The sequence below is a fragment of the Barbus barbus genome (genome assembly GCF_936440315.1).
Source record: "Barbus barbus genome assembly, chromosome: 15".
Taxonomy (NCBI): Eukaryota; Metazoa; Chordata; class Actinopteri; order Cypriniformes; family Cyprinidae; genus Barbus; species Barbus barbus.
The window spans coordinates 19,177,039-19,200,197 of NC_136743.1; the positions used below are offsets into that span (position 1 = coordinate 19,177,039).

General features: G+C 35.5%; 2 protein-coding genes across 2 annotated transcripts; one reads left to right on the forward strand and one right to left on the reverse strand.

Moving 5' to 3' along the window:
• Nucleotides 1-4,941: 4,941 nt before the first annotated feature.
• selenof (selenoprotein F) lies at nucleotides 4,942-8,899 on the reverse strand. Its single transcript, XM_079435047.1, has 5 exons — nucleotides 8,797-8,899; nucleotides 7,263-7,430; nucleotides 6,905-6,968; nucleotides 6,601-6,650; nucleotides 4,942-5,648 (listed from the first exon to the last, which is right to left on the reverse strand). The coding sequence occupies exons 1-5, from the start codon at nucleotides 8,842-8,844 to the stop codon at nucleotides 5,517-5,519; spliced, it is 462 nt and encodes a 153-aa protein (XP_079291173.1). The 5' UTR covers nucleotides 8,845-8,899; the 3' UTR covers nucleotides 4,942-5,516.
• Nucleotides 8,900-9,330: 431 nt separating this feature from the next.
• LOC306880849 (heparan sulfate 2-O-sulfotransferase 1-like) lies at nucleotides 9,331-22,842 on the forward strand. The gene is made up of 7 exons (XM_079434636.1): nucleotides 9,331-9,804; nucleotides 19,000-19,232; nucleotides 19,519-19,604; nucleotides 19,976-20,114; nucleotides 20,555-20,652; nucleotides 20,724-20,881; nucleotides 20,955-22,842. Exons 1-7 carry the CDS (start codon nucleotides 9,654-9,656, stop codon nucleotides 21,179-21,181), a joined length of 1,092 nt encoding a protein of 363 aa, XP_079290762.1. The 5' UTR covers nucleotides 9,331-9,653; the 3' UTR covers nucleotides 21,182-22,842.
• Nucleotides 22,843-23,159: the final 317 nt, after the last annotated feature.

A 23,159-nucleotide genomic window follows, 5' to 3' on the forward strand; every position in this document is an offset into this window, starting at 1 on the left:
TCTTCGGGTTATGCTCACAGCGCAGTGTAGAGAGGTTAAAGGGGTGTTGATATTTTGCCAATATCAGTTGGAGCGACTTGCTGTTCTTGTGTAGCTTAATATGTTCCTCTGAGAGAAACCCCCTCCGAGCGTTGGCTGTATTGTGTATGTTCCACATGTTTGGGACAAAAGTGCAATGAGCAGTCGGGGTGTAAAGAGCTCTTTTTATATGAATGTTCCATTTAGTGTGTATATAAAGCACAAACATTTTCCAGGTATGAAAATAGGCCTAAATAGGGAGTTATAAGTACCATGTTTTTGAAAGAAGTCTCTTATTCTCACCAAGGCTGCATTTATTTGATCAAAATAGACTGTCATTTATTCCTGTGATGGCAAAGCTGAATTTTTTGCAGTCATTCAGTCTTCAGTGTCACATGATCCTTTAGAAATCATTATAAGATGCTCTATGATTTGGTGCTCAAGAAACATTTCTTATTATTAGTGTTGAACAGTTGTGCTGCTTAATGTTTTGTGAAAATCTTACTGACCCCAAACTTTTGAAAGATACTGTATTTGTAACTTGAATGTGCAAGACTTCCAGTGTCTTTGGCTTCAAGTCATTGCACAAAAACAGTTGTAGTTCTTATCATATTATTTAAAGTCATTGTCATAATCATAAACACACTGGTTTGTAGTGCAAATATTTTTACGTCACTGCATTTTGTTATTCTTAGTTATTTAGGCTACCTTGGTCTAATGAATCGGAAGTCTGAAGAAAACTGCTAAGGCTAAAGATCGACTGACTGCACATTATTTCGACTAAACATGGTGGATAAGAAATAATTATTTCGGTTGAAATTATCTTACCTGTATTTTATTTTAAAATTTCTTCTAGGAGTAATCCATGACACCTGGGGCCTATCATGATAGTGGCTGAACAAACTCAGGGTTACAAAACCAAACCAATCCAATCTGGCTTTGTTGGTACCATGATGCTGACCATCAACTTTCTCTGTGCACTTGCAAGTGCACTTGAAAGCATGACATCAGTAATGAACAGCCAATCACATGCCTTTTAACTGTGATTCACTTCTCGCAATTCACTGCCATAGATTAAAATGTTTTACTATGTAGTGTCCTTTAATTTGGAGCAAGAGAAACTGGGGGAGTGGCTTTATTGCATCATAGATGTGTCAGTTTTCTTGAAGCTAATTGGTCAAATTTCAGTTTGCGACCTCATAACATAACCTGCCCTGGAGCAGGTATGCTGTGGAGCATAAATTACTAAGGCGATGAACACTGCTAAAAGCCAAGCCACTTTCATGGTACCTAAAACCCAGGATTGGTGCGAACTAAACTGAAATTCACCTAGCTAGCCAGCTAATCCGGCTTCATGGTACAGGCCCCTGGCCTACCAACAAGACGAACAATGAAACAACAGTGATATTTATAATACTGAAGTGCATTTTCAGTACAATGGATAATGGAGACTCTAGATGGCCCCAGTTGTGTTTGTATTTAAAATAAATAAATTAAAATCAGCACACATGCCCCGATGAGAATGAGAATAAAGTATTTCAAAGTGGGCGTAATAATTGTTGGCAACAAAAAAATTATTGATAGATTACGATGATTTAAATATTTCCAGGAATACCGCACAAAATGTTCTCTGAATGTTTACAGAAAGATCGTCATCTACCAGTGTGTGTGCGTGCATATGTTATTGTTTTGGATGAAAGGGGGATAGATAATGAGGTGTAATGGAAGAAATGTGCTATGATGTTTCAAGAGCAGCAGTAACTGCAGGCGGAGCGCATATGGAATTCATCAGAGATGAGGAGTGTCTGCAGTCCTGTGCTTGGCAAGGGATCTGCCACAACTACTGCCCCTGGACCCCGGGAGGGCTAGTATGGTTTTACTCAACCTGAGAGGGGGAAAAACATGAAAATCAGTTCAATTTTCCCATGCACAATGAGTCACAGATAGCATATGATTTTTGTGTATGCTTTTGGAGTAACTTTTGCAGTATCATATAGCTACCGTCCATGCCTTCCAGTGTTTGCAAGGACTTGATTGTAGTAGGAACTGATAACGTTAAAGTTTCAGAAATATTTTTAAATTAAGATATCTAATCCTTACAGATGAAGCTGTGTGTTATGTATTTAATTAGTTTCGTAGTTTAATGATAATTTAGACAGGCTGTTTGCCTCAACCATTAGAATCTTTTTTTTTTTTTTTACAGCTGGCGTGGACATGTAAAGCAACGCAGGTGGGAAACAGGAAAAAGCAGATCAGCAAGCTCTCCATATCCGTTACATTCCACAAGAGTGTGCTGTTAAACTGTGAACTGTGATGCTGAATCCTCTTTAAATGGCAGATTTAGGGCTGATTTTGAAAGGAAAGAAGTTCCGGGACATTCTGGAAATGGATGAATGGCACAGCAATTTGTCCAAGACCAGAAAATTAAAACAAGCTTGTCTTTGTCTTACTGGTGACTAACTGATGACTAAAGCTGTTAGGACCAATTAAAAAAGAATGACTCTAAACACATTGTGTAAATCTGTGAAGAGCATGATGTGCCAGACATGCGGCATTAATCAGTGATTCAGAGCTATCCGTTAGCAGACATCTGCAGACTATACAAATTTACTTTAAATATTTATAAGAAATGTACACTACTGTTCAAAAGTTTGGGGCCAGTCAGTTTTTTTTTTTTTTTTTAATCTTTTTATTCAGCAAGGATGCATTAAATTGATCAAAAGGTCAAAAGTAACAGTATACAAAATCTATCAATTTAAAATAAATGCTGTTTTTGAGCTTTCTATTCATCAAACAATTCTAAAAAATAAATAAATAATAATCTTGGTTTCCACAAAAATATTAAGCAGCACCTTTCTTTTCATCAATGACAATAATAATAATCAGCATATTAAAACAATTTCAGCCGGATCATGTGACACTGAAGACTGGAGGGAAGTTGTGGCCTAATGGTTAGGGAGTCGGACTCGTAATCCAAAGGTTGTGAGTTCGAGTATCGTGCCGGCAGGGATTGTAGGTGGGGGAGTGATGGTATAGCGCTCTCTTCCACCCTCAATACCACGACTGAGGTGAGACACTTGAGCAAGGCACCGAACCCCCAACTGCTCCCCGGGCGCCGCAGCATTGACTGCCCACTGCTCCGGGTGAATGTTCACTACTGTGTGTACACTTGGATGGGTTAAATGCAGAGCACAAATTCTGAGTATGGGTCACCATACTTGGCCACACACCACTTTCCTTTCCCCCTTTCCCTAATGGTTGCCGAAAATTCAGCTTTGCATCACAGGAATAAATTATATATTAAAAATACCCTACCAGCCAAAAGTTTTTTGAACAGTACGTTTTATGTTTTTTAAAGAAGTCTCTTCTGCTCACCAAGCCTGCATTTATTTGATCCAAAGTACAGCAAAAACAGGAAAATTTTAAAATATTTTTAGTTTTCTATTTTAATATATTTTCTAATGTACTTTTTTCCTTCAAAGCTGAATTTTTAACATCATTACTCCAGTCACATGATCCTTCAGAAATCATTCTAATCTTCTGATTTGCTGCTCAAAAAAAAACATTATTATTATTATTATTATTATTGTTGAAAACAGTGGAGTAGATTTTTTTCAGGTTTCTTTGATGAACAGAAAGTTCAGAAGAATGTTTCTGAAATAGAAATCTTTTGTAACGTTATAAATGCATCCATTTAAAGAATCCTTGCCAAATAAAAGTATTCATTTCTATAATTTCCCACCCCATGACTCCAGTGTATAGGATATAATGTTACAAAAGCTTTTTTTTTTCAGATAAATTATGATCTTTGGATCTTTCTATTCATCAAAGAATCCTGAAAAAATGTACTCAACTGTTTTAAATATTGGTAATAATAATAAATGTTTCTTGAACAGCAAATCAGCTTATTAGAATGATTTCTGAAGGACCACTGAAGACTGGAATAATAATTTTGCTTTGATCACAGGAAAAAATTACATTTTAAAATATATTCAAATAGAAAGCAATTGTTTTAAAGAGTACAAAATATTTCACAATATTACTGCTTTTGATGCATTTCGGATCAAATAAATGCAGGCTTGGTGAGCAGAAGAGAATTCTTTAAAAACAATACAAATCTTACTTTTGACTGGTATTGTATATTCAAATTGAAATCAGTTGCTTTGAATTTTGACAGTACTTCACAATATTGTTTTCACTCTAATTTTAATGTCTCTGTGCAAGACACTTCTTTCAAGAACATTCTAAAAAAATCATCCCCATTTATATGTATGTATCTAATCTGGGCCAACTCTATATTATGGGCCAACTCTATATCACTTAATGTAGGCTCTATTATTTGATAGATTTCTGTGCGATAAAAATTAAAACAAATTAATTTGATATTAAAACAAAGCAAATGTATCCACTACTTATGACCTTTCAAACTTTTGTTCATATTTGTCAAATTAGACTGTGACATGAATTTACTATTAAATTAACATTAGATTATACTGTATTCTTGTTTAGACACTGTATCTTTGAAACTCATCCAACAATTGCTCCAAACAGTGAATACAACCAAAATGTCTGCTGACATCTAGTGGTGAAAATATAAATATCACAGATAATGTTACTGCTCAAAATGCCTGTAATTTGGGAGCAAGAACACCATGTTGACGGTTTGCCGTAAATAATTATGCCAATGAACTCTTACACTAATAAAATCTAGTCGACTAACAGTTTGGTATTTATTAGTGCACTATAGAAATCTACTATAAACCAAATCACCTCTCCAGATACCCTTTAAAATGGGCGGGAAACACTGACGAGATTTAAGTATTAAATCTACTTTGTCCTTTTCTTTTTTTGTCACAAAGAGTCATTATTTAAACCATTCACACATTTACCTGTGAAATGCTATGAAAAAGTCAAACAAAAACATTAATATGAAAAACAGGTTTATTTGTCTGTATGCTAATGAAATTGAGTTTCAATTCAATTTTTTAAACAAACATTTAAATGAAGAGATTCCACCGTCTCATACTGTGGTAGAGCTCGAAGGTTCCCACCATAACAACATGTTCAGAGAGTTACACAGGGTCTTCAGGCCTCACATGCCAGGGACTGGTTTACTGTCAGGCCTTCACTAACGTGAAAATCCACATAAACATGTGCTTCTGAGGAGTCGCCACAAGCTTTACCAAACCAACACATTCAACAGGCTTCACTCAGACACAAGATGTATAAAAGGCCACAGCACATCGACGATTCAACAATATGCAGCAGAAAAATCAACTAAAAATAAGTACAGTATGTCCTGATCACTTAACCTCAAACCAGATACTGATGCGTTTACAGTCAAAGACCAAAAAAAAAAGAACAATGTATGTTTTAATGTCCATTATTGAGCACAATAAATCATTTGTAGTCCTTTGATTCAGTTTGAGATTTATACAAAAAAAAGCAAATAGTGAAAATTTAAATTTTAATATGGCTTTAAATATGAAACTGTGAGTCTAAATTCGTTCTAACTTCTCACTAAGAAATTCTTCAACGCTGTCTGTGTTCCACTTGAGGATGCTGAGCTCCTCAGCAATGTTCCCGTTATCGTCCAGCAGCTTTAGTACAGGGTCTGAGCCTCTCACATACTGCAATGCAAGCAAGCATTAACCAGTGTTTAAACCAAGTATAAAAGCAATAAATTTTTTTTTTAGTTAAATAGATAACATTTTATTTTATATGCACACATACACTGCTGTCCAAAAGTTAGGGGTCGTTGAGATTCCTTTTTTTTTTCTTCACTTTAAGTTTCTTTGTTAAAAAAATATGCATTAAAAACTAATATTGTGATATATTATAACAATTTACAATTATTACAACTCAAAATGTATTTTATTTGAATTTATTTTTAAATGTAATTTCTGTGACGCAAAGCTGAATTTTCAGCAGCCATTACTCCAGTCTTAAGTGTCACATGATCTTTCAAAATCATTCTAATATGCTGATTTGCTGCTAAAGAAACATCTAAATTCAAAACTACAGCATATTTGAAATGGAATTTGCATATGTATCTTTACAGTCACTTTTAATTGATTTAATATACCCTTGCTGAAGGGGTAAGGGGCAATCGTGGCCTAATGGATAGAGTTGGACTTGTAACCCGAAGGTCATGAGTTCAAGTCTCAGGTCTGGCAGGGATTGTAGGTGGGGGAGTGAATAACCAACACTCTCTCCACCCTCAATACCACGACTGAGGTGAGACCCTTGAGCAAGGCACCGAACCCCCAACTGCTCCCCGGGCGCCGCAGCAATGGCTGCCCACCGCTCCGGGTGTATGTTCACTACTGTGTGTACACTTGGATGGGTTAAATGCAGAGCACAAATTCTGAGTATGGGCCACACACCACTTCCCTTTCCTGAATGAGAGTACTGATTTCTAAATAAGTAATAATAAAAAATAAAAAAAAAATTAAAAAAAAAATAAAAAAAACTGACTTTTAAACAGAAGTGTATGTCCATGCCCATGTTTATTACCTTTATAATTTACAACTTTTTTTATTTTTATTACCTAAAGTTTTTCAGAAAATAAAAATTCTTTACCTTGATCTGAAGACCCCTGAATATCTTTGGCTTGTCACTCCTGACAAAAGCTGAAGGGAAATATATAGTCACAAAAATTACTGTTTTGTAACAGGAGTGCAAAAGTTAACACTGAGCGTCTGTGCCACAAAACAACAGCTGAACAGCTGCTACAAGAAAAACACCCCTTGAAGCATTTCAAATTAACGGTTTATTTTGCTACATTTTTAAGCCATTTTTGTATTATCATCAAACAAGATTATCACAAGAATTATAAAGTGAAAAGTGTCAATTACTCATACTTGAGGCCAAATCCTCAACCTACCTTGGACTTGAGGGAACCTCCCCAATTTTCATCCACAGACCTCAAGGATAGCCCCTGGATAGAGCTGTCAAAAAAATAAAAATAAAAAGACAAATATATATATTGATCTGGCTACAAACAAATTTTCACATTGACAAAACTAATAAATAAATATATTGGTCATTATAATTGCTTAAAGTCAAGTGATATGACAAAATCAAGACTGTGGCCCCTGGTTTGCATCTAAATATTTGTGCCAAATTTTTCATTGTTCAGTGGGTAGAACAGTAGAACTGCAGGAAAGCTTCATTATAGCTCCAGCACTCCATGTTCAGTGAAAGAAAATGACCTTGTGATTTAACACAGAAGCTGAACTCACCTTCCTAGACTCCAGCTGAGCCTCCTCTTGACAGCACTGCCTGCAGGGAAGGTCTAACTGGCCCAGGCTGAACTCACCCAGAAGATCACAGGAACTGCACAGGAGATTGCTGGAGAAGCCCATCTCCCTGCAGGCCTCAGAGGAGAGCTCCGCTCCATAAGACGCCAGCTAAGCCAGGAAGATTTTCAACACATTTTACCCATGAAAAAAGCAGTAGATGCAATTCTTTAAGCACTTACACCAGTTGACCTTTAAGTCAACACCTCAAACCTGATGGAAATTCTCAGCTGTTTTCTGAGAGCATCTTTGATTTTAATGACCCTCAAATGCAATGTCAAAGAACAAGGCAAATTGAGGGTAAAGCACAGGAGCAGGAATTTAAAGGTTTGGTAACACGGCTATGATAACAAGACTATACTTTTTATAGCTGGTGGTTGACACATTTCACTTCCTAGTTACAAACATTATAAAGGATAAAATAAATAAATAGTATAGTTGATACATTTTCATTAAGAATAAGCACAATCATTTTAAAAAAATCATTATTTTGGACTGCAGGAAAATTTGAACTTTTGAGACCAGTGAAATTATAGTTAATTAAAACTGAAAGTAAAATTAAAGCCATAAAAAAAAAAAAAGTTACTAGAAATAAAATAAAGCTTAACTGAAAAAATAGAATATAAATGTTTATAAAAAAATTTAGCTAGTTGCCAATGCAACATTTGTTTAACTTGATGTACTAAAATAACTAAAACAGAAATAAAAATGAATAAAAACCTATATATAATAAAAACTTTAAAATTACAATAAAACTTTCCAATGTTTCAAAAAAAAAAATACTATAACTATAATGCTATCCCAGTGATACTAAAATAACACTGAGACTTTATATTTGAATTGCAATGACTTAAGAATTGTTTGGACCTGGAATCTGATTGAATTTCATTTTTCATACCCCATAATATTGTCCTTTCTGAGTTTAATCAACAAGCCCTTATGATATGGAATATTGTTCTTTTTTTATCCACACAAGATAATAAAATAGCACTTAGTGAATTTGCTTCCTGGATACCAGCACTTATCAGCTACTCTTGGAAAAATCCCCATAACTGCGAGAAAAAAAATACATCTCCACTTGTGTAAACATACAGGAAGACATATTTTACATCACCGTAATGTTTATTTAAAAAATTAACTTACGTGTACTTACAAGTTCATTTTTTGCATATAAACTAACGTTAGCTAACAGTCTAAGAGTTGAATCATTACGGATCATATGAAAACACTGTCTCAGACGTTTGCAGTAGGTGCAAAGTTAGCTAATGTTACGGTTAGAAATTAAATCCGCGATATTATACAGATCTGCATACATTATCAGCCGGATGAGCCACGTCATGAGCTAACATTAGCGAGCCGGCTAACCAGCGCCTTGGACGTAAATACTCCACGTTTGACAAAGACACGTGGACTACTTGTCACTGTATAGTATCTACTTTCAAAGACGAAAATGTACAGATATGTCTTATTCGCCTACCGTTTGTAATAACGGCAATAACCAAAGCAGGTACACCTCCCCCGCCATGAGTGCTTCTCTTCCACTCAACAGAGTTCAGCCGGAAGTGCGTCACATCACACACGCTGAGCTTATTAATAAAAGTCCGACCAAAAACAACAAGCTGTTTGAAAGAATAACAGTTTCCCCTTGATTTAAACTGTTTAACAATTGGCAACAAAAATAATAAACAATAATTGGCATATGTGTCTACATTTCTTCAAACGTGCAATGGCTTAGAAAGAGTTTGGACAAATCTGATTGAATTTCTTTTTTATACCTCATAGTATTGTTATCTCAAAATTTTATCAACACGCTTTTATGGCATGGAAGTTGTGTTATGTGCAGAATTGGAAATATAAGGGGATTTTATGTGTGATCTTATGCTCATTCTTATGCAATTAATATATATTTTTTAATTACAGAAAATATAATTTAAATATATGTATGTATACATGAACAGTTGACTGTAAATGTGATGTGTTGTTGTCTGGACAGTGGACAGAAGTCGTATTTATCTGAGTGATGTGAGATTATCCAGTCATACAGCGACAGCTGACCAACCGGCGAATGCGCATGCGCACTGACACAACGTGCCTATACTTCCCAGGATTTATCAACAAATGAACGTACACTACAGCTGCTACTCAAGCGAAGCATAGTCTGAGCTGTTCGGATGCGATAAACATACATAATTTTACACGGAACTGTTTTTGTTGCGGTAGTAAGTGTCCACTGTAGTGTAGTTTGTTGTGAGTGATTATATTCGATTGTGGGAATCATGGAAGCACTGTTCTTTGCATCCATGAACTGTGTGTCATAAAGTTCTCGGTCACGGCATGTCCTCTCTCTGCTGGATTTTTTTGATGGGGCTTTTAAGGTTAAAGATGCCGCCGAAGTTTCAGCTCCTGGCCCTGTTGGCCTTCGCCATTGCGATGATCTTTTTGGAAAACCAAATTCAGAAGCTTGAGGAGTCACGGGGGAAGCTGGGTAAGTATCTTTCCTTTCCAATAAAGTATCTTGAAATCATTTGTAGACTAGAAACCAGCAAAGTCTGGTTTGTGCCCGTTTGTCAACATTGTCACGGTGTGATTTGTTTTCCTCAGTACTATTTTAAGGGAGGTAATGAGCAGTCGTGTGTTTGGACTACATGGTCCATCATGTCTCAGACAGCAGCTGCATTTTCATTCAAGCAAGATCCAGTATCAGTTTTGACCCACTTAGTTGTGCAATGGATATTTTCCTTCGTCAGTATTCAAGCATTTATCTGTTGCACTATTAGCTACATGCCACTCACTTATGCTCGAGTCTTCAGGGACAAAACACTGAAATCAAGACATTCTTTTGGATTAATCTGTTCAACATATTTGGCAATATTTTCCAGTTTATTGTTTGTTTTTTCCTTGCCCATTAATATGGCTCAACACTGTCAGATATAAAAGCATGTCATTATTTAATTATTACAAATACTGACCAATAAAAAAACCTCCTCAGTGAATAAATGAATTGAAACTACAGGGTGCTTTCAAACAGGTATTCACCTCCATCTACTGAAATGTTACCACAGTAAAAAAAAATGTAATCACCAACAACAAAATATTAAACTGAGAAGCCATTGTGTTTTTTTTCCTCTTTTCTTTAATGCTGTTTCTAGTTATTAACAGAACCTGCTTAAAATTAGGAGAATTATCTAAAAATCTTATTCACACTCCTATTTAAAAGTTTGGAGTTGGTACAATTTTCACATGTAAAGTAAACTAATAAAATTACTTTTAGATAACTCATAATGGATGTACTATTCATATATTGAGGTATTAGAAAGATTTATGCAACAACTTCTAAACGAGTATTTAATATGTCATAAATTGAATTGTTACACTGAATTACATTTTAGTGGTCTTCTGTAAATCAGGGGAAAATGTATGTATTTTTTGCTCAGAAAAACAAAAACTAAATTGCAATTAAATTAAACAGAAAACCTTTTAATTTTTTTTTTGGGGGGGGGCAACAATTTAAAGCAGTATTACACTTATTATTTGTATGCTCAAACTCTTTTTTTTTTGTCTTTGACCCTAATACAAATATAATTACCTACGATTATAAAAACCCACGAGAGCTGAGTGAATAGGTGAAATAGCGGTTTTATAAAAAATGCTATCATACGAGTATTCATAAATATCTCAGTGTTGACAGAACATCCAGAATTATCTAAGTAAATTAAGAATACCTTCAAACCTTTTCAGAATCAGAATCAGAAACTTTATTGCCATTGTCTGCAAACACAATTCACAAACTAGGAACTTGCTTCGGTGACAGAGTGCAACATAAAAACACTGAATAATAATAATAATAATAATTTACGAAGTAGAAATTTTCCTATTTTAAAAAGCATATAAAAAATGTAAAAAAATGACTTATTTAAAGTCATTTTGCATGTCTAAGTAAAATATTTTCTGCTTATCACAACTAATCTATTGAAATGAATAAAATCAGTTATTTTAAACATCTGCGAAGTACACGTGCCAGCAGGGCTTTTGTATTTTGGTTGAGTGCTGTGATTCCAAACACAGGCCACATGTCTATGGGCTATTTCATGTCCAATACAGGCTATTCTGAATGCTTCTCCGTTTGGACTGTAAAGCATCATATCTGTTTCACAGCACCTTCACAGAGCTGCATCTCTGCCTTGCTCAAATTATTATAATGCTTTGTTTGAATAAGCAACATTCTTTGCATTAACAATTGGCTAGCTGCTGTTGTTTGGGTTAGCTGGTTCCCACCATTCATGCTGAGTTACTCACATCACCTAACAGCTTTTTGCTCTATGAATAGTTGCACAACTGCAGAGGAATATGAGACCTGTTAGCAGGCGGAAAGGTGAGAGGAAGGTTTCCATCTGGGTAGACCTGGAGAAAGCTGTCAGTCTCAGCGCTGCATAAATTGATGATGTTTTTGAACCTGTCATCCTGTTGCACAACTTGTTTGACTGTGAACAAATGGAGTCTTTAGCACATACCTAGTGTAAACTGTTTTAATAATTTGACTCAATACTTCAACAGTGTTTTTACTGACTATATTTCGTGTCACATTTCGAAAGGTTGATTGATTTATTATCGTTCCATTTGCTCTAATGATGGCATCTGACATGCGCTTTCATGGTTCATGAGCATCCGAAAGTTATTTGATATCTAACCTGATAGTAATTTGTCTCCATTTGCTAATGGAAGTTCTGGGATTCCCTTTGAAAATGTTTCAGATCGGTACTGTTTTTAGCCCTGATGGGACTGTGAAAGAAACTAAGCCTATGTGTTATGGCTTGGCACCAACACATTCACTACTGTACATTTTTAGATCCAAAATAGCCGTGTTTATGATGCTTAAAGACTTTGAAAGCGCTGTTGATTGTTGAAGGTTTCAGAGCCAGCGGATGACATATAAACTAAACAAATGCTTTTGTAGCGGTTCTAATATGAATAGATTTATAAGATGTGTGTCTTTTAATGTTTGGTTTATTAATCAGTCTTATAAATATTAATATATAAAAGTCCCAACATTTACACTACCATTCAAAAGTTGGTGGTTGGTAAGATGTATGACACAAGTCTCTTAAGCCTGCATTTATTTGATCAAAAATACCTTGAAAACAGTCAAATTGTGAAGTATAATTATAATTTAACTGTGAAAAAAAAAACTTTTAAAATGTTTTACAGTAAAATAGTAACCAGATGGTACATAACCTGTGGCAGATCATGAGCTTAAAGGGCATATTGCAGGTTAGAGACTCCAGTGGGTGGATGTATAGAAAAATACTGTAGGAACTAGATTTTCTTTACAATATACTTTAAAATACGCTATTAAGGCTTCTGGAGTTGTTTTTGTGAGAGAATTTTACTTCCGCATCTGAAACGCGCCAAAACCGGAAATGACACATCAAAAGGGAGAGCGGTCCATTTAAACCACAGGAAAACAAAGGATCGCAGACAGTTCGGACGCTGAGGAAATTTTAAATGTGTATTTACACTCGTATGACGGACCACAGATAAAATGATGAGCCTGCTATGCAGCCAAGAGAGCAGGACACGCCAGGATTAGACAGAACAACGGTCAGGGAAGACTAATTGAGTTGATGTGAGGAGAACAGGGCAGGTGTTTGGTGAGAGATCAGTGTTAGCTTACAGATATACACACGTTAGCTAATGTAATCAGGCAATAGCAATGCTAGTATTGATACTACCAGTAATAGAAACTAATAAGCATTGATCAGGCGTGTCACACTCGTTAATATCCGACACTAACGTTACGTGATAGTGTTTTCTTGTCACCGCAGGAGAGAGAGATAAACACGTTTTTGATTCATAGGTGCTTGTGTGGGAAATGCGAGGAAAGCATAGACCTCTCCAGGCCAGCAGACACATTTTAGGGCAGAAATCATTTATTACTCTAAGATAAATACTTGTATAAATGCATAGTTAAAGATTTTAATATTAAAACCGTCTGAATAATTTTGATTCTCAATTACAAGTTAACTCTATTTAGGTCATGACTACCTATAAGTAACACTTTTTGATGCCATTGGTATAACACAATCAATAATGACAGCATACAGATAAGTTGTCCGCTGGGCCTATGGTGTTCTGGGCAGCCCTTACCTGCATGTGTTGTGTCAGCTATTAGAAGATAGTTTACAGAGGAAGGAGGACTTTATAAAGGTTTTGAATGTCAACAAAATGGGGCCAATCAATAAAAAAATAAAATCGCAAACAAGCAGATCTGCATTTATGGTTAATTCAATTCAGTTTTATTTATACAGCACTAAATCATAAATATTATTTCATAGCACTGTTAATACCCAACTCAAAACACATTTCAACTGTTTATATATATATATATGTATGTAGATGTACCAAACATATACTACCAAAAGAAATACCATCTGACCCATTTAAAAACATTTAACAATCTTTCAGTCTGGGTATCACACTAATGTGTTGTTAAAGTGTGTTAAATGTTGAAGGCTGTGCTAGATATACACCAACAGCCTCATCATGCTGATCCTCTGACTGGAGGGATCTGGAGAGAGGAGCAGGTGTAGTGGACATGACAGTGCTGTGTTCTCCTGGAGCCTGCGGTGACCTGCAGTATTCCTCTCTCAGACGGCATATGCTGGGAGAAGCAAGCACAAGTTTAGATCACATTCACTGCTGACCATGCTTTTCCACTTGGCCTCCATCACATCTGTTAAGTTACACACCACCGCGGTGTTTGAAGCAGATGCATTAGTGAAGTCCAGTCTCTTCGCCTGCACTAACGCACCGAGGCCCGGAAGATATCGTCCTATTTCTTGTTAGGAAACCTGTGGACTCGATGTCCTGACAGGCTGGAGTTTGTGCAACCTCCACAAACACAATTTACCATGACAATGATAAATATGAAATAAAAATAACTACCGAAAACACACTGACTCGCACGCGCTCAAAGCAGAGTGCGGCACACGACTCCATTATGTGACGTAATATGACGCGATGTTGAAAAAAAAACTTTTTTGAGAACTGTCCAGGAAAGGCTCACTTTTTCATCTAAATTTGTGCCTTCGCGTCTTGTAAAACATTTTCAAATCCTGCATTAACGGTTCATGTGGTATTTTCATACAAGGTTATACATTCATTCGAAAAAAAATTTTTACCTGCAAATGCACTTTAATGCTTTACTAACTGTTTATTAAAACTTCAAAGCCCCCCTGAATACCAGAGGCGTACAGCTGCTCGCATTTCTTAGTCGATTTTTATGGCCTCTTTGTATAGACAGGGCATACTTCAGGCCTGTTTTTTTTTAACCCCACTACTCCGTTTCTCTTACTCCGCCTAAGTCATTCTGCCAAGGCTGTAAATGTTCTTGTGGCATGATAATGCCACTTCTGGAGCAAGCTTGAACATAAAATGACCTTACAGTGACCTCCATGTTGTAGAGTCACAGAGGCAAAAATGACTGAAGGAATGATTTGTTCTATCTAAGGAAAGAATGTAACCTGATTTGAATCATTGAAAAGACATCAGTCAGAGTATAACTTGTCAGGTTTGGCAGCTGACTGCAATAAATTCTCTGCTCCTCCTGAGCAGCTTGACACTTGTAGATATTAAATTTAATTCCCTCATCTTATTATTTTTGGCCTTTACTGGAACAAGACACTCAACTTTACCATTAACATTTTTTGCACTGTCATTTCACATGCATTATTATGTTGTATGTTTTATATCGGTTTATGATCTAAAAATATATAATTGGGTCAAAAAGACAGTCTCCGTTATATTAAAAAATAAAAATGTAGTTTAAAATGCATGTTAAGTTCTTAAAAATGTAATATTTTTGTGATTTTTGAATTCTTTATTTACAAAAGTAATTTTGTTTTAATATTTACATATACAAAAAATGTGGTATAGGTCATACAATATTTGACCCATGCCTTTTTGCTTATGCAAACACCCCCCTTTTCATTAAACATATTTTATTGGACTGCCCCAGTTTTAATGCAAGTAAAACACTTTTTTTTTTTTTTGAAGTACGCTCACTCAGGGACTTGTTTAGTAAGATTTTACCTGAAAAGATTTTAGATTTTTATCATGTTAATTAAAAAAAAATCTTGTATAATTTTGTCTGCTGTATTTTAGTTTATTTAGTTTTATTTTGTACTTGTAAATTGTATTATTTCAACTCTTGTTTTTGCCATGAAGATAGCCTTATACTGACATGGCAAAACAACAACTAACTAACTATATATGTAAAAGTTAAAACATGCTTGTCTTAGTAGATGTGTAATTTTTTTTTTCATCTGTATTTGAGTAATGTCATTGATTTGGGCCCCCCCGAAATTAGTGTCATTGGCCTATTTAATAATGAATGCTGCTTATGACTATATTTCTTTTTTTTTTGTTAACAACTGTTTGAGTTTTATTTTATGGAACAGCAGTACAAAACAAAAAGCAGCTGCACAAATTTAAAACCCACCCCTTGGTAAACTTAAAAAAATAACAATAAAATAATTTTTACAAAGATTTTAGAAGACACAACATTAAAAGTTGAATTCCATGAATTTACAGTTTTCACGTTAGATCCATGTATACGAGAAGTAGAGAGTTCCATCGAGATAATGTCCAACAAATACACCGTCCAGGTTCGTCTGTCCATTGTGTGAGGAGGATTCCAACGGTTGACTAGAAATTTTTTTGCTGCTGTGAGAGCAGCTAACAGTAAAGATCTTTGTTGGACGGACAAGGTGAAGTCCTAAAAGTCATTCATGAAAAAATGGTGCGGAGTCAAACATATCTCAGTACCCAACAAATATGACAGGTCCTGTGAGAGCTGAGTCCAAAAAAGGTGAGAGAGAGGGGCACTCCCCCCCCCCCCCCTGGTGATTAGGGTTTTTAGAAGACAATTTAAACATACCCCATACCTGATCAGAAAATAAAACATGCACATCCTCATTAAGATCCTTAGCCCAAACAGTAGTAATAGATAAAGGTTTGCATGAATGCTCAAGAAGAAAGAGATAGATGATTGAAGCAGAGGAGGGAGATTCCTCAGAAGGAAGGATTAGTTTGCACTAAGGGTGAACAGACAGTTGAGAGTTCCAAGGCATCCCATACGCCCGTAGGGCCGATCTAAAGCGCAAATACATAAAAAAGGAGGTGCCTGGCAGATTATATTGAGTTTTAAGATTCTGGAAGGATTTTAAACCACTATCATCATAGATATCTCCCAGAATGTTTACTGCATTATTTGTCCATTGCAGACAATGAAATTGAGTACTGCCTGACCAAAGGTTATCATAGTGGAAAATAGGCGAATGCCTATGCCATTTTGTACCTAGTTGTGAACGTCTTTAAACATCCTTCCATGTGGAGAGGAGATGGGTTACAATGGGACCAAACCGAGATTAACACTGCCTAAGCGGAACCCCTGAAAAAACAAGATGCTTCAATTTATACGGATAAACAATAGATTCCTCAATTGCTTTCCAAGACACAGAAGGGTCAGGATCAAACCAAACTGCTAAGGGGCGGAGGGAAAAGGCTTGAGCATACAGTCTAAAATTAGGGAAAGAAAGACCTCTATGTAATCTACATCGTTGTAAGGAAGTCAGTTTAAGGACGTTTCCCATCCCATATATACCGTGAAACACATGCATCTAGTTTGTTCCAGTAGCCAACCGGTGGAGCGAGAGGAATCATGGAAGAAAAGAAATTAATACGTAGGAGAACATTAATTTTAATCACAGATATACGGGCCTGAAGAGAAGTAGGAAGACGAGACCAATTTTCCAAATCTGAGGATACTTTGGCTAGAATACCATTATAGTTTTTTGAGACGATTTCCCGCAGGGAAGGAAAAACATCTATCCCTTAAAGTTTTGAACCAATGGAATAGATATAGAAAGAGACATGGAATCAATTTTAGAATTGAGGGGGAAGTAAACATGACTTACTCCAATTCATTTTACACCCAGAGAGAGATCCAAAATGGTCAAAGAAATTCAGCATGAGGAACAGAATGTGACGGCTTCTCCAAAAACAATAAGATATCATCAGCAAACTAAGAAATATGATGATGAGTATTCTGTATATTTATGGGAGAAATAGTTCAGATTGTCGAATAGAGCGAACAGCACCTGTGAGAACAGTGGCTGCTGGATTGGCATACAGAACTTTTATCATATTTATGAAACTCGATTCCAGATCCAGATGCTGTAGAACCGCCCATAAATAGTTCCATTCTAGCTTTCATCGCATCTAGAGATAATACTGCGCAAGGAGAGGAAAAACTATTCTTTGAATTAATAATATGATATAACCTGCGTAAGTTATCCGAAGCTGAGTGAGATTTAATGAATCCTGTTTGGTCATGAATGCAGTGAATGGGTGCCGTCAGAATGAGATTCCAAACAGATAAAAACATCTCAATAATCAACAAGTAATCCACACGACTCTAGTCCATCAATTAACATCTTGTGAAGTAATACGCCTCCAAATCTGTTCCAATGAAGAAACAAACTCATCTAAATTTTGGATGCTTGAGGGAGAGAGAATTTTTAGAAAATGTAAACTATTCCTTTTTGCAAACGTAACAAGTTATTCTCTGTTGTCGTGGGACACCATAATGTGGCTTAGCAACAGATTTGGTGAGTGAGAGCAGTTATCCACATGTGATGGTTGGAGACTGGGCTCTTTGACCCGAGAACAGTCAGAGTTGAGTGGGAATGTGCTGTAGTTGGCTTGACATCATCACCTCACAGTAGCAGCTGTCCGAGCGCCTGCTCACATTCACACACTACTGTCACCACATCGTGTACACTGTCAAATTTCCATCTCACGAGTATTACCAGACCACAGGACCTTTTCTGTTTCAACTGCAAAGTCAATTTTGTTCATATTGTCTTTATTTTTTATAAAATAAAAAATAGCATGTTTGGTCAAAATTCTGAATTTGAAGAATTGGCTTTCTTTCAAACATTCATGAGAAATTGTACTGCATATGCTCACAGGATGTTGAATTGGAATTTGAATTCAAATGACAGGAAGAGGAATTCACTAAATTGCAATTTCAAAACAGTCAACAGTTTGCATAAAATAATTAGCTGGTATGTAGGATACTTTTTTCTGAAATGAGTAGACACATTTCTCTAAACTCTAAAATTCATTACTTTCAAAACAATTTTAAAACATTCCATACAGAACTAAAAATATAGAATTAAGGTTGTTGTTGTTTTTACCTTTGTCAAAAATATATATTATAGATATAATTAAATATATTAATTAAATTAGAACATTATTGTCATTGTTGAGTGCAAGTTCACATTTGTAAGGATTTTTTAAATTATTACTATTATTAATGTTATTAAAAATTCTCAACACCTTTTAGCACCATGTCACTGAGGCCACATGCTCATATTCAAATATATGTAATATAAAAAAATATATATATTTTTTTTTTACCTTTGTCAAAAATATATATTTAAAATATTAAATTTATGAATTAAATTACAACATTATTGTTATTGTTGAGTGTAAGTTTTTAAAATTATTATTATTATTTAAAAAAATCTTAAAGCCTTTTAGCACCAGGTCACTAAGGCAACAAGCTCAAAATTCTGTATTTTGCTTAAATGTCTCCTTGTCTTCTCCTCCATTCCAGAACGAGCTATTGCCATACATGAGGTACGAGAGATTGAGCAACGGCACATTCGAGAGGGGGCGAAGGAGGCCCTTGTAGAGGAGGACGATTTGGTGGTCATCTACAACCGAGTGCCCAAAACAGCAAGTACCTCCTTCACCAACATCGCCTACGACCTGTGCAACAAGAACCACTACCATGTGCTGCACATCAATACCACCAAAAACAATCCCGTCATGTCTCTTCAGGATCAGGTCAGTTGTGCATGCTCACTGTTAGTGCCATCCGAACAACACATTATAATGCTGGAAGGATCCAAATGTTTCCATTTACTGAAATGCCCCCAAACAGCCTCTAAAAGGCACAAATAATTTCTTAATAGTGCGCTACAGCAGATGTTATATTGTGGTAGCTTTATATTATCTTGAGGACTTAAAATGCAAGTTTCTGTCATTAAACTCTAAAAAGGTTGACTTTTTTTTCAGGGCAAATCCTTAAGTGATTTATTAAATTTTTTAAAATGATTTATTTATGTTTCAGGTACGGTTTGTAAAGAATGTGACGTTCTGGAAAGAGATGAAACCTGCGTTCTACCATGGACATGTTTCCTTTCTGGACTTCACCAAGTATGTATTATGTGCTCCTGTCATTTTGTTTCTCTGTTCAGATCTGTTGTGGTCAATGTGTTTTGCATGAGTAATGCTGTTTAGAGTGGTTTCAGGTTTTGCATTCAATGTCAACATGAAAGGATGTTGTTTTACATTCTCAACAACACAGAAAGCAGTTTGATGCTGCTGACTCCTGGTGGTTGTGAAGGGAATTGCAGCAAGCTAATTTTAAACAATGCAATCATATTGTTAGTTTCCAGTTTTGTGGGTCTCCCTTTACCTTCATGCATAAAGCAACTATTTAATTACGCCTAAATGCCCAAAACATGTGTTAATACAACTATACCAATACATTACTAATTACATTTCCTTTCCCATCTCATTATCAGATTTGGAGTGAAGAAAAAGCCTATTTACATAAATGTAATCCGGGACCCTATTGAGCGTCTGGTGTCTTACTACTATTTCCTGCGCTTCGGTGATGACTACAGACCAGGTCTGCGACGCAGAAAGCAAGGGGACAAAAAGGTGAGATGTTTATTTTGTCTACTTTTATCCTGTTTTTAATGATGAATTTCACGACTGTAAAGTATAAGTTCACAAAATAAAAGTTATTGTGTTAGTAAAAATCATTACAAAATAATAATATTAGGACAATGTCATGTTAAATATTTTTAATATTGAAATATTATTTTGTCAAATGTATGATAAATAATGGAACTATTTATGTATTATGTAAAAAGTTCAAATATTCTTAAATATTGTTCTTTCTTTTGTCCAATGACTGTTAAACATTTTACTAGAATGCCATGAAGATGACATGACATTACAAAAACAAAAAGAAAGTAATAAAACTCTATTACATCCATTACTATAACCACAGTTTGTGCCACCATAATTATTCTCTTTGCTATTAATAAAGCTTAACGTTTTTCTTTGTTCAACTCCAAGATCTGTGTGTGTTTCAGACGTTTGATGAGTGTGTAGCTGCTGGAGGATCTGACTGTGCTCCAGAGAAACTGTGGCTTCAGATTCCCTTCTTCTGTGGTCATTACTCTGAGTGCTGGTAGGCTGTTCTCTTATGCGTAATTCAGATCTACTACTTGTAGGACTCTTGCTACATATTTTTCTTCACAGGAACATGGGCAGCAAATGGGCTTTGGAGCAAGCCAAATACAACCTGGTGAATGAATACATGTTAGTTGGAGTGACAGAGGAGTTGGAAGACTTTGTTATGATGTTGGAGGCGGCACTTCCTCGCTTTTTTAAGGGGGCCACAGAGCTCTATCGGACAGGTACGACTGCAGAGAAAATGTTTTAACAAGTCTATTAGATATTTTTGTCAAATGTTTGTGTCTGTTTCTAAAGGGAAGAAATCGCACCTAAGGAAAACGAGCGAGAAGAAGCCACCCACCAAAGAGTCTATAGCCAGACTGCAGCAGTCAGACATCTGGAAAATGGAGAATGAGTTTTATGAGTTTGCACTAGAGCAGTTCCAGTACATTCGGGCTCACGCGGTGAGAGAAAAAGATGGAGAACTGTACCTACTGGCGCAGAACTTCTTCTATGAGAAAATCTACCCAAAGACTACCTGAGACTCAGCGGTGCTTCATAACACTGTTATGGTGTGGTCGGAAACACTGGAGGGAGGACGCAATCCATTCTGCCCGACTGTTCTCCATCAGGATGTGTGCAGAGCAACTGAAACTAGTCTGTGCCACAGGGAATCGTATTGGGGCCAAATAGCTGTCAAGAGCTTTATCCCCTCATATAATACATATCATTTGAAAGAAGGCTTAAAAGCTCTCTAATGAGCTTTAAAAGTGACAGGTCTTGTTTGTGTCGTTATTCAAGACAACCATCACCTTTCTGCCATAGGGATTTGATACAGGTGCTGCCACATTTCAGAACGTTTTGCTATTGTACTTATTTAATACGTTAATGCTTATAGTTTTGTTTTTTTGGACTGATTGATGCTGGGAGTTTTTTAACTTATCTTAAAAGTACAGATGACTACTAAACATTCTTATCCAGCTGACAAAGTAATTTTTTCAATATAGTAAAATGAGGAATACTTTATTTCTTGGACTTTCATAAGGCTATTTATGGGATTTATTAGAAAAACACAGATGTGGATGTACTTCACATGGTTAAAAACACATCATATATCTTGTCTTTGAAATACCAAAAAAAAACTATCCACATTTTTCTGTTTGCCATTTTTAAAACAGAACCTTCTGCTTGGGGTTCAGTCCTGCATTTTTTCAGCAATTGCAGATAATATATTTTTATCTACAAATATATGTAAATACTGGTCATTACAGTTACAGCTGGACCAAAAGGTTTAAAAATGAGAGGATAAAGAATTGAAGATGAAATGTTTATCTGCATGTGAATTATTGTACTGTTGCTTGTTCTCGGTAAACGGAAATTATTTTTATATATTTTATGACTTTTTTTGTTTATGTAGTTTAAACATACTTTGTTTCTCATGGCAACATACCATTGGTCTGCTGCTTTGATTTAGAGATCATGGACTTTAAATGCGTTCAATGAAAGAAAGGCTCATCTAAATTCATCAAGACTGTGCCTTTTTCACCTGTAACACAGAGCTGTTATTACAGCCAGTGTAAATATGACTTGATATCTCAGCATATGAATAGGTGAGGAGTTGTTTTCCAATGTGAAATGTAGGTACAGTTGCATAGATTGTCATTATTAACATAAATGTGGAAATAGGCAGCCATCATGTGCCTTGATGGTACTACAAGACTGGAACTGATGTCTTTTTGAAAATGGAAATTTGTCTCCTGAATACATTATACAATTCCAGTGTTTATATATACATGATCTTTACTAAACACACATTTGTGCATGAAATGGGTGCTGGATTGCACATTTGCCCTTAAAATCTCCAAGACAAAATATAAGTAGACAGTAGGTCTTTGTGACAAATTCTCATTTGCGCCGTAAAAATATTTTGACATTGTACAGGTTCTTTTAGATGTTTTTAGAGTATCAAAACCAGTCTGTACTGTATGTGAAACACTAGAGTAACCTGTACATATAAAATATATATTTTATAATATTTATCTTTGCTTTTTTTTTCAGAGTGCCACCATGTGAGCCTGTATTTGCTCTGTTCTATGTGATTTTCATTTCAAATTAAGGAGACTCCAGGAGCTTTGCTCTTTTCTGCTGACATTGCTGAGGTAGATTTTTAGATATGTTGGCCATAATAAAAAGAGCTTGATTTATTTAGTTTTATTCTTCCCTTTTTATAATTTTGATAAAATATCACACAGTGTCTGTCTTCTAAACGTACTCTCTTTTTTAAAACAATGGAGAAACAAAACTACATGGAGGATTATATTTTATTTAATATTCTTCACCTTTTTTTGTTACTAACAACACAAACACAGATTAAACATCAAAAAAAGGTTTTGATTTTTTCATGTTTATGAAAGAAGTCTCTTATGCTCACCAAGGCTGCATTTGTTTGTTCTAAAATACAGCAAAAGCAGTAATATCATGAAATATTCATTTCTATTTGAACATATTTTAAAATTTAAT